Here is a 12,877-nt window from a genome sequence, read left to right as displayed (position 1 = left end):
ATCAGGTGGCAATGCACTGGGGTCAGCGTCCAACGCAGCGGAGAGCTGGCTGGCTTCAGGACGTGGCATATTCTCAGGCACAACTGACTGCCTATTGTAAACTGATGACTGCAAAATCCCCCCCAAAGATATATGGTCCCCACTGGAGTTGCATCTTAAGTTGAGGAAGGGGAAAGTGTGGTCGCTATGGAACTAGAGGTGGCTGATTAGTCGGTGTCTTTTACCTATGTGAATCTGGTGATTTAGACACCGAAGCCAGATCTCTGTGCAATGAGACTCCTGGCACTCATCCTGGTGTGTACCATGGAGCTCCTCTGTTGCTCTTCCTTTTTTCTCACCCTGCCCCTTTCCCATTGTTGTGTAATACATCTACTTGAGTTGTTATTTGTCGGAACATCACACTGCAATGCTGAACTATGTATTGAACTGTTTGTTGTTTTCCTTGTTGTTCTCCTTTGTTTTGTCTGAAAAACTTCATTAAAAAGAATGAAAACAAAACAAACTGAATACTGCGAAGCTAAAATAAGGATGTTTCAGCATGCAGATGCTAAATGGGATAATAGACTGTCCACCTATCCAATTGTTAAAGTATGAGGTAGTCAAAGTGGTCATGCCATTAGGTATTTTCAACAATCAAATGTTTAAAATTGTAAGGTAGCTTAAAATGTTTTGTATTATTACTTCAATACATAGATGTCTGCGATATCACCCACAGAAAATATGCATAAAGGTTAGATGGAAGCTAATTACTGTCATGAAGAATAGTTATGCAGGACTAGAAATAGTTATTGAGTAACCTGGGAAAATTACCAAAAAACGATCTTGTTGACAATGGAAGTATTAATCAACCACCTAATATTAACATATCTTTAATGCTAAGCAGGACAATCCCTGTGTTAGAAATGGGGTCTTTGGTTGACAGTCAGGTTACCCCCTGTTCAAGCAAGGACCCTCACTCTAGTCAGGGTAAAAGAGAATCACCCTCCGCTAACCCCTGCTTACCCCCTTGGTAGCTTGGCAGAGCAGTAGGCTTAACTTCAGAGTGCTAGGTGTAAAGTATTTGTACCAACACACACAGTAACTTAATGAAAAACACTACAAAATGACACAACACCAGTTTAGAAAAATAGGAAATATTTATCTAAACAAAACAGGACCAAAACGACAAAAATCCGACATACACAAGTCAAGTTATAAATTTTTAAAGATTAAACTCAAAAATAGCGCTTAGAAACAAAAATGCTTCGATGAGATGTTAACACGGCGTCGTGACCGAGTTGTTCCCAACAAGCCGACACCAGCGGCACCGGACACGGAGTCGTGTAGACCCCCAAGTACAGTACCTTTGGTGAAGAGTGAAAACAAGCCGATGCGCGAAGTCGGGGATAGCGGCGTCTGTGCGAAACGTTGAGTCCACGCACTTCGAGCGGCGTCGGTCACGACGTGGTGCGGCGACTTCCACGGAGTCACGGACTTCAGCGGGGCTGCTGCGGCGTCGGGCCTGCGAAGAGCGTCGCGTTCCAGCGAAGGTCACGGTGTCAGGTGCAGGTGGCGTTACCGGATTCAGCAGCGGCGTCGGTCCGAAGTCGTCCGAAGTCGATTTCCTTGGATTCCACCAGCTTTCCTTTCAAGGGCCCAGCGACTGGATAGGGCACCACTTGTCGGGGCAGGACTCTCTCCAGAGACTCCAGGTGCTGGCAGAGAGAAGTCTTTACTGTCCCTGAGACTTCAAACAACAGGAGGCAAGCTCTAACTCAAGCCCTTGGAGATTTCTTCACAAGATGGAAGGCACACAAAGTCCAGTCTTTGCCCTCTTACTGTGGCAGAAGCAGCACTGCAGGAAAGCTCCACAAAGCACAGTCACAGGCAGGGCAGCACTTCTTCCTCAGCTATCAGCTCTTCTCCAGGCAGAGGTTCCTCTTGGTTCCAGAAGGGTTTCTAAAGTCAGTAGATTTGGGTGCCCTTCTTATACCCATTTTAGTCTTTGAAGTCACCTTTCTTCAAAGGGGACTCACAACTACTTGTGAAATTCTGCCTTGTCCAGGCAAGGCCTCAGACACACACCAGGGGGTTGGAGCCGGCATTGTCAGAGGCAGGCACAGTCCTTTCAGATGAGAGTGACCACTCCACCCCTCCCTCCTAGCAGAGATGGCTAATCAGGAAATGCAGGTTACACCCCAGCCCCCTTTGTGTCACTGTCTAGTGCGAGGTGAAAAACAACCCAACTGTCAAACTGACCCAGACAGGGAATCCACAAACAAGGCAGAGTCACAGAATGGTTTAAGCAAGAAAATGCGCACTTTTTAAAAGTGGCATTTTCAAACGCACAATCTTAAAATCAACTTTACTAAAAGATGTATTTTTAAATTGTGAGTTCAGGGACCCCAAACTCCACATGTCCATCTACTCTCTAGGGGAATCTACACTTTAATCATATTTAAAGGTAGCCCCCATATTATCCTATGAGAGAGATAGGCCTTGCAACAGTGAAAAACGAAATTGGCAGTATTTCACTGTCAGGACATATAAACCACATTACTATATGTCCTACCTTATCCATACACTGCACCCTTCCCTTGGGGCTACCTAGGGCCTACCTTAGGGGTGCCTTACATGTAAGAAAAGGGAAGCTTTAGGCCTGGCAAGTGGGTACACTTGCCAAGTCGAATTTACAGTGTAAAAATACACTTACAAGACACTGCAGTGGCAGGTCTGAGACATGATTACAGAGCTACTTATGTGGGTGGCACAACCAGTGCTGCAGGCCCACTAGTAGCATTTGATTTACAGGCCCTGGCACCTCTAGTGCACCTTACTAGGGACTTACTAGTAAATCAAATATGCCAATCATGGATAAACCAATTACATACAATTTACACAGAGAGCATATGCACTTTAGCACTGGTTAGCAGTGGTAAAGTGCTCAGAGTTGAAAAGCCAACAGCAACAAGTCAGAAAAAAAAATAGGAGGCAGGAGGCAAAAAGACTGGGGATGACCCTGCATAAGCAAAAGTCCAACACCCTGCATCTATATAAATGTGATTGAAATGAAAATGTCCTTTTTCCGGGTGGTGGGATACTCCAACATGATATGCACCACTGAACCTCTTAGAATAACATTTGTTGGCTGTCAAAGGTTTACAAATACAAAACAAATTAGCAATGTCATTGTTGGGATCTAACTTTGAAATAGTGTGGGTGGATGGGTGGTGTTGGTAGAACGTAGGGGGGCATTATGATGTAAGTAATGGAATGTATACACTTGAAAGGTACCAGGCAGTTGCTGTTAGCCTGCATCACTGCCATCCCGGGTAAAAAGGTGCTCCAATAAATCAAGGGTATCTTCATTTACCTGTGTGTAGAGTATCCTTTTAGTCATAAAGATATTAGAGTCACAAAGCCCCGCAGGTAGAATTCATTTACCATGCAGCTAAAAAATTATTGAAATGACAAGGTGATAGATTTATGAGCAAAGATACTTGGCTGAGCTCAGGGGAGTTGTCAAGCATACATTTAGTCCTATTGCAACTGAAGGATTTGTGAACAAATTTCCCCAAAGAACCTAACTACACATTTTCACTCTTGTAATAATTTGAATACACAGTGAAGGAACATGCTAAAGATATTTCCAGAATCTCAGCTAAAAAAGGTAAAGAGGTGAATTTTATTAGAGCTTTTTGATGATCTGATTTTTGTAAATGATGTACTTTCTTAACTCGTTTATCATCTTGGAATTTCAGAACAAGGACACACTAAAGACACCTCCAAAATCTTGTCTAAAAAAGGTAAACAAGTGAATGGTATTAAATCTTGAAGGGGATCTAATTTCACCACACATTGTACTGATTCCAACTCTTTTATTGACTTGAACTTGCAGAACATAAACACACAGTGGATAGCTCCAAAATCTCAGGTAAGAAAGCTAAAACATAAATATTATTACAGTTGTAAACACTACATAGACTGTCTGATATTAATAGTTTTTAAAGAATATAATTGTCTACAATATTGTTAGTAGAGATCAACAAATGTATGGATCTGATAAAAAAAAATCTTATAGTATGTTTTACATAGGTGTTTCCTCACATGAGTATAAGCTACAACAATGTGCCTTCGACAGTAGTATTGCATGTAAGTCAAAGTACATTTATTACCTTTCATATTTAACATGGATTCCTCCTGTTCCACCATGTAAATTGTTTTATCCTACAATTATCTTTTTCCTGATTATCCCTGATGAAAACTGTAAGCTTTTTGCACTTTCCTTGATTATTGCAGGGACTACATTTAGATTGTCTAGGTGTATCTTACGTATACTGAGCTTTTGGAAAACACATTTGAGAATTTTTGTGAATCATTTCTGCTTTTCAGATCACAGAACCTTTCCTCTTAGTTAGAACTGAGAGAGTATTTGTTTGAGTTTGATTTTTAGATGAATCCCCTGGTAAAATCTCTGACCCCCATTAGGAATGCCCACTAGTGCAACATAAGCTCAAATCCTAGTGTATGTATTTTAGACAAGTACCTGCATCATTTATATGTATATCCACTGTTACAAATGAGTTAAGCTTTTGTATATATTATGTATAAATTGTTCATGCACAAATGGTAAACTTTGTGAACCAGAGGTTAGAATTAAAACTGGTGAAACCATAAGTGAATCTGGATCAATAATATACACTTGTAAGTATACATTTTACTGTGGTATAAAATTCAGTTTTCTTATTTTTCCGATTTGGTGTGATTTGATATGAACGTTTGGTTTGATACACTATCATTGGAAAAACATATTTATTGCATTTGATGAGCCAATGCTGTAAGTGAACATGTAAAACATTTTCACATATAAATGTGCAAAGAAATGTCTAGGTTGAGAACACTTTGAAGTAAGTAAGGACAATAACATGACCACTGTAAAGTATGCCCTGCTTTCTCAGGTGTATGATATCTCACTGTCATGTACATCAAGGTCAGTAATAAGAACCTATGATATTTATGCACCCACTGCATTCAACTACTACTACTTGTAAGGGAAATATATAGTTAATCTTAATTCCAAATATATTTACCTTGGGAGGTAAAAAATAAAGGAGTTCATAAATGTAATCATATACACACCTTAAGTGCAAATGTAGGTTGATGCAGTGGATGACATATTATTACCATGTAACATACTGCATGCAGTATAATGACTGCACACTCAACTGTTCCCATGGTCTTATTTGTACTATTACTTATGTAGTTACTTTGTAGTTGCATCTTAGTTGTATTTTCCAATATTGACATTAAAGTGTATTAGGTAATTCTCCACAGGTTAGTGCCACTGTACTATTTCCTCAATTCATAATTGTTTTACTACAGCTAGGTACATGGCATTGTAGCAAGCATATATATTTATTTAAAATATCAAAATATTAGCAGGGCAACATCCAGAGCATTTATTTGAATATTAGAGAAAACATAACATTAGCCAATGCTTCTTGGTGAACATAACCACATTTGGTTAGCTTTATTTAGGTAAAAATTGTCTATTATTTTGCTTAATTTGAAAATGAATTAAAAGTTGATTCAGAAAGACAAACTTGATCATATTAGCTATGTATATATATATATATATATATATATATATATATATATATGTTTGTTGCTTATTTATTTATTGCTTTATACAAATACACAATTCATTTAATTTTGTGGCAGATCTCTTGTGAGGTTTTCAGTGTGCAACCCAGATGTACTTTCCTTGATGCTGTGCTTCCTCATATAGCTGAAACCATATCCTACCTACCATGAGCAGACATTCCTAGACTGTGGAAAAACAAGCATGATGTATTTTGATATCCATTTGTAGTCTTGGAGCAAGGTGATTTGTGTTGGAAATTCATAATAACCTTTAATAGTAAATAGTTCCAATTTATTTCAAATACTTGTTTAGACTTTTGAGAAATGTTAAATATTTGTTTTTCATGCATTTCTCTATTATGGACTTTTTTTGTACTTTTGTATGGGGCGAACTCGACCCGAAGGAATCAGAGAATTATACATGAGCACCAGTTACAAGGCAACATTAATTTTTGGGAGGCATAGGGAGATCAAGGGCCTTATTTATAGTTTTGCCGACAGGTTACTCCTCACAAACATGACAGATATCCAGTCCGCCATATTGCAATCTCCATAGGCTATCATTGGATTGCAATACAATGGACAGGATATTTGTCATGCTTGGGATGGAGTAACTCCCTCCGCCGCACTCTAAATCAGGCTGTTCGTGATTTGCCCAGAATCAGGGGATGGTAATGCCAAGACTCAAACTTAGCTCTGGCTGTTACACCACATCCTCTCCACCAAAGGATAAATTCAATAGATAATTGTGTCATCATTGCTGGAGGAATAGAGCAAGGGCAGAATTGGGAAGGATTTATTATGGGATTATGGGCCATATGTACAAACACATTTTCCCATAGAAACAGAATGGGCAAAACTGCTTGCTACATCTGGCCCTATGTCTCCCTTCCCTGAAGGTATGAATTGCTTATATGATGAAAAGGCTAATCAGTATTAACAACTGACTTTCAAAATCAATAAATCTTTGAGAGGCATGGATAATGTCAGTGACCCTGTTATTTTGGAGGGAATGTTGGTTTTTGTAGAAAGTTTTCTATTTAGTAATCTTTTCAAGAGAAGGAGCCCCCTGTCATTTGAGCATTTTCCTAGACGTCAATTCTGTGGCTTTTAGAAAATTTAAAAGCAAATCCCACAGGAATTTTCTTAGCGTATTTTTCTGCACAAGTGTGAGTATTAAGGCCATGAACTATTTATGCATTAGATAGAGTTTCATAATTCAGCAGTATAGCGTAAATATTTTAACATTGGCATACCTAAAACATGAATATGTGAGGGACATGGAGGTAATAGTCTTGTATATATGTTTAGTTGATATCTGAGGATATTTCAAATCTTTCCATCTAAATTCCCCTGCCGGTAAATACTTTTTTCAAGTTTTAATCTGTCAGCCTCCTCAAGTTGGCCTGCAGAGACCTTGAGTTTTACCTCTGTTGTCGAAAATTTGGGCTGCCTCTGCTGTGGAAAGATTGTTTGCCTGGTAGCAGCATTTTTTCCTTGGAGGTGTAGCATGGAAAGTATCATAATCTCAAAGGAAGATGCTGACATGTATTGGATTATCAGTCATCTAGAGTGGTGGAATAAACAAATGAACAGGAACCAGTCATGATGAATAAAGTTATCTTGTGTTGACTGGTTTCCTGTTTTGGAAACCACCTGCATCATTTTCTGCATGGGTCAGGATTACTGGAGACCTGTCCTAAATATTTTACAAATGTTTGGCAAAACCACTGGTACCTGAAATTGAAAATCGAATTCAATGAAACATGGAGGTAATGCCTTGGTCCTAAGAGGGAAGGAAGAGATCAGCTGGCGCACATGGTGTAAGGGGGATAAATGGCACAGGAGACTGGTGGCGTGGCAAGTGGGTGTGATAGGAATGAATAGCTGCATCTTGGAGAATGAGAAATCAAAATATGAACACCGAAGAGGAGCATACGTCAAGGCTGGGAAAAGGGGGGAATGTGCACAGATAGGACACGGAAGAAAACACCTGGATCCCATAGAAGGGGCATGGCTTAGTGTAAATTACTAGTGAATGTAAGGGGTGTCAAGGAGGAAGGATCCTCCAGTATAAAGGAGAGCAAGGTCTTAGTTAATGGGTGAAAGACCATGCTACCGCACATGTCTTGCTTCTTGTACCACGGTCAAGGTTTAAAGAAATTGGAAGAGGGAGGAATAGAGGCATACATCGAGGATGAAAACATTCAGACAGAGGAGAAAGAACTTGCTGCAATGCACACAATGTTTTTTTTAAATCACAGGGAAAGAACCCAGAGCAGATTTTATGATGGTATTGAAGTACTACCTCCGAACCATCTGATGTTTCATACTGCTACCTTTCTTCTACTATGAGAAAACTTACTTTCATGCTTGTGCCGTCCTTGGTCAACCACGTATTTTCCAAGACTAGCACTTCCCCTCTCCCAATCACCAGTGATATTAGCCATACCCCCACCCCCAAAAAGCCAGTGATGTTAGCCATATCATTATTGCAAGTATTTATCTAACATAACACATTTGAAAATTGTAGATTGTATGCAAAAACAGGTAACTTAAAAGCACTGATTCGCATGCCGCTGATTAATTGACACATTGCTTTCCAGTAAACCTACAGAAAGGCTTTTTTCCCTGCCAGATCTACTCAAAATAACCTGAGAAGGTTATATTCTGTTATACATCTTTGGGCCTGCTGATACCTGCGGAGATTATAAACTTTGATTTGAAATAGTTTATCTCTGTCACATGGCCTTTTCTTTCTCCAGTAGTGCACAGTAAGTGGGCTTGCAAATATTTTCTGCTAAGACTGATTTTAAATGGGTCTTTCAAATGAGATTCATCCAAGCAGAGGTGAAGACTGCTGAGACTTGTCTCCTATTCCTTTTTCCCCTTACCATACAGTCCCCTGACTGTCTCATTCACAAGATACAATTTGGTAGGTGCATGTAACCCTACTTAGAAGGATAAATTATTTAGCTGCTTAAGGTTAAAAATACCTATATCGATATCCTATAGCCACCTGCCCACCCCTAATTGCAACTTCCCAGTAGACTATAATGAGATGGACCTTATCCCCATTAAAGCCCACAACAAGGCTAGGCCACAGAGCAAGACCTGCAGGATTCCCTAGCTGCTTTTGAGGAAGCACGTTAGGCTGAAGGTTGCAGCAGAGGACCAAAAGAGGGTTGACTCCAGAATGATAATGAGGAGGGAAAGGATCTAGCAGTGGCTCCAGGGGACAGAGAGGAGCCCAAAGAGAGGGGCCCCCTGCTGGATCATATGCAGGAAGCAATGTCTCCTCCTACACCATATCCCCTGAGGAATTGAAGGACAGATAGGCTGTGGGCAACCTAAGACTACAGTTGGCCAGGATCGCTACAGAGGAGAGAACAGCTGAGGCTGACAAAGCCCTGATAGAGTAAAGGAGAGCTGAGGCTGAAGGAGGCTGAAGAAATATCTTGCTGGCTAATGAACTACTGAGTCTAAAGGAACTGGACTTCAAAGCATTGCAAATAGAGTCCAGTGATGGCAGCAAAACTGCCAATTCCAGTGCTGAAGAAAAGGTCAACACACCCAGAGATTTGGTTCCTGGTTTTGGGGAAAGGGTTGACATAGACAGGTGGTTTGAGGTCACTCTAGTAGCACACAGGATCCCTGTGGAGGATTGGGGGTCTGTCCTATGGAGGCATATTCTTGGTGATGGGAAGGATGCCCTACTGGCCCTAGATTGGAGAGAATGGCTGAGGTATCCGACCATGAAGGATACCTTTGTCAAGAGATAAGACTTCCCCCCAGAAGAGTGCAGGTTGAGATTCAGGGGCAGTAGGAAACTGTCTCACCAATACATTTATTTATTCACTTAGGGTCAGATGTACAAAACTTTTTGCACGTCGGAAACAGTGAATTTTGCTGTTTGCGAAGAGCAAAAAGCACATTGCAATGCCCAATTCCCGTTTTGCGAGTCGGTAACCTGGTTACCGATTCGCAAAACGGGACTGCGAGTTGCAATTAGGAAGGAGTGTTCCCCTTCCAAATTGTGAGTCGCAGCACAATGTTGTATTGTTTTATGACCGTGAACACGGTTGCAAAACAATCGCAGTTACCACCAGTGTCATACTGGTGGTAACCCATTTGCAAAAGGGAAGGGGTCCCCATAGGACCCCTTTGTGAATGGCATGAACAACATTTTTTAGTTTTGTAATGCATCTCGTTTTCCTTTAAGGAAAACGGGATGCATTACAACAAAACAAAAAACTGCTTTATTTAAAAGCAGTCACAGACTTGGGGGTCTGCTGTCTCCAGCAGGCCACCATCCCTGTGAGTGCAGCGAGTCTCAAAGGGGTCGCAAATTGCGACCCACATCATTAATATTAATGAGGTGCACCTTTGCGACCCCCTTGCGAGTCACAATTCTGAATTTGACTACATCTGGCCCTTAGTTACTAGTAGTTTTATTTTGCGCAGATAAGACCAGCAGGGGACAGCACTATAGACAGAACAAGTGTTTATTATTGCAGGTACTAGAAAAAATTGTATGAAAGAAAATACTGAAAATGGCAATTCAATACAATAGTCACGGATGTATGTCACCTCTAATGTAGGCGGTAAAGAGCCCGTATGGCAGGGTTGCATTTCATTTAAAACATTGGACATGTACTTTTAACTTTTCCATGTGCTGTTAGTGAAAAACAATTAGTTTGTCCAAACTGCAAGGCCTACTCCTCTCATAGGCTAACATTTTAAGTTTTGCATGTCCTGGTAGTGAAAACTTCACAAGCTCGTTTTTAACTACTGTTAGGCCTGCAAAAGTGACCACCCATTCTATATTTACATGGACAGCCCATAATTCAAGCCCAATGCCGGTTATCCTTATTGACACCTGTATTCAATGTCGTTTGTCCATAATGTTAACAATGTCAGCCAGAAGTCTCAGAGGCCTAATGGGACGAATCTCACTCCTGACTCCAGGAAATGTTTTTACCATTTCTGTCACCTTTTATCTCCTGATGCATGCTCCTTATTTCAGTCTTGTGTCTCTCCTTAGCATCACTCTCCTTATTGCGCACTTCTAGCATCTCAATGTGCACAACTAACTCTCTTTTAATATTGCAGGTCTTTTCCTCTGTATTGTGCCTCACTCTCTCAGTATTAGGCCTCCCTATGATCTTTCAGTATTTAAATATTTTTATTTAGGCTTGAACATATTTTCCTTCTTCCTGGACAGTGATGATATACATTTGATTTAGTCACGCTTATATTAGTGAGTTCACCAAGTGTTCATCAAGTAGCATTCAAGCAAGGGGACCTCTGTTTGTATTTTTAAGTTTTTTATTACATGCAGCCAGGATGGAATGGTGTTTAGTCAAACGGGACTGGCCAAAACAGTTCAAAGTGCACAAAAAGAAAGGGATGTTACTGGGAGATAATGTGATGGTAAAATGTTAAAAGGGAATAAGAATTCCAATAAAGTAATTATTTCATAGCTTTGTATAGCACATACTTGATCTGTTGGCACCAGATCACAGTACACAATATAAAGGATGAAAGATGAGTCACACAAGCTAGCATTGGCACAGTAAACAGGTCTTACCTACGTGAGGTACTGTGTTTGTCAATGCTTTTTGGCCATGTTCTACAGCACAACGGTTGCATCTGGGCAGAATGGGGAAGAGCTGTGCACAGACCCATTTGCACTTCAAAATAGGTACCTTAGTCTACACACAAAGAGCTTCACAGTAGCCTTTTGTGCATCTAGACATCCAGGGATAGCCCTGGGAGGCAGCTCACTTCACCCCAAACTACCTGAAGTAACTCCAAGGGTCAGCTGATGTGGCCTCCTGTTCAGAGCTACAGGGACATAACAAGTCCTAGAGGCCTCCATTCAACTCCTCGGCTCACCGGCTGTGTAAGATCTGCCTGGAACTACAACTGGATGTGCCTGAGCCCTGCTGGCCTCTGATGAAGTGAGCTCCTGATCCCCAAGAAGTGCCTCCCAGTTTCTTAACCCTTGGTGTGGCATCAGTTGAGCTCCTCCTGGAAAAAAGATGATATCCTGAAGTTTTCAGCTTTTCCCATTCACAAATGGGCCTGTTTGTGCGAAGGTCTTGCTGCCCACATCAATCACCAATGCAAACATTAAGTGAAATCTGGTAATCATTCAACAGCCCGCAGAGACCGCCAACGTGGAGCTCCAGCAGTGAAAGTCTGCAAAGCCTAACAGGATCTTTGCACTAAAAAGACTAACATCCACGATGCCCAGCTTGCTCTTCATGCTACACCAAATACTATCAGCAATGCTCTCCCTGCTCTTGCAGTCTCCTCCACCATGACTTGGACATTTCACTTTGGACTTTGAGAAGGAAACGTTTTCAGTTGGACAAGCCCCATCATGTCCTCCATCATGGTCAGCCTCAACTTGTGACTTTTGTAGCACGGTGTAGCACGATGAGATAACTGTGAGTGGTTCTCTGTGCTATACTTACCTTAAATCTTTGAAATTCATATCTCCAGTTCTACTGATTGTTTTTTTGTTGGTTTAGTGTCAAATAATTTATTTAAATGTACTCTATTTTTCCTCTATTTTTCAAAATTGTAAGTTAAATTTAAAATGTGTAAATTGTAAATTCACTCTATTTTATTAAACAGGCGTGGGATTTTTCTTGAGTTTTGTTTTTACATTATTGTGTATAATAGGTTATCTTCCAGAATTTGTCAGTGTTGGGCAAGGTAGTGAGTTTTTTCTAAAAAACTTGGCTTTATGAATGATATAAAACAGTTTAGCAATGTGTTTATGTGGGGAGGCACTTCATTGAAAACCAGGCATTACAGATATTCCCCATTCCCTGGAGATTAACTTATAATTGTATAGCTGTGGTGGAGTGTTACTGCTCTCCACTATCCATTACAAGTGCAGAGTTATCATCCTATCACCATTGTGTATCTCATAACCATGTCATAAAATGATGTTGAAAATGGAATTTCAGCTTTGTCCTCCCTATTAGAAATGACTCTTAATAATCCCGGAACACTCATTCTTAAGCGGTCACTATATCTTGTCATGCCAGCTACATAAATACACATAATAATATCATAAATAAATATAATAATATCATCTGTGTACTTTGAAACAGATTTACGGAAATAGATGTACTCAAAAAAGTAGTGGAAAGAGAGTTTATAAAAATGTACGCAAAGACAAAAACATGGCTCTCAGATGGGCCTTTAACCCCGTAGGTGCCGCGGGCAAGCTGGTCAC

General features: G+C 40.5%; 1 protein-coding gene across 43 annotated transcripts in view; it reads left to right on the top strand.

The window, feature by feature from the left end:
- The window catches only part of TRDN (triadin), a 1,868,677-nt gene that overhangs the window by 1,068,026 nt on the left and 787,774 nt on the right, over window positions 1–12,877 (top strand). For all 43 annotated transcript variants that reach the window (XM_069234794.1, XM_069234791.1, XM_069234779.1 and 40 more), the window contains 2 exons: window positions 3,741–3,785; window positions 3,878–3,913. In XM_069234794.1, the coding sequence (XP_069090895.1) occupies window positions 3,741–3,785; window positions 3,878–3,913 (81 nt within the window). The remainder of the gene's footprint in view (window positions 1–3,740; window positions 3,786–3,877; window positions 3,914–12,877) is intronic.

The sequence above is a fragment of the Pleurodeles waltl genome, chromosome 5 (genome assembly GCF_031143425.1).
Source record: "Pleurodeles waltl isolate 20211129_DDA chromosome 5, aPleWal1.hap1.20221129, whole genome shotgun sequence".
NCBI classification, from domain to species: Eukaryota; Metazoa; Chordata; class Amphibia; order Caudata; family Salamandridae; genus Pleurodeles; species Pleurodeles waltl.
Note: the sequence above shows the minus strand (reverse complement) of the source record. Positions and strands in the feature narration are given on the sequence as shown.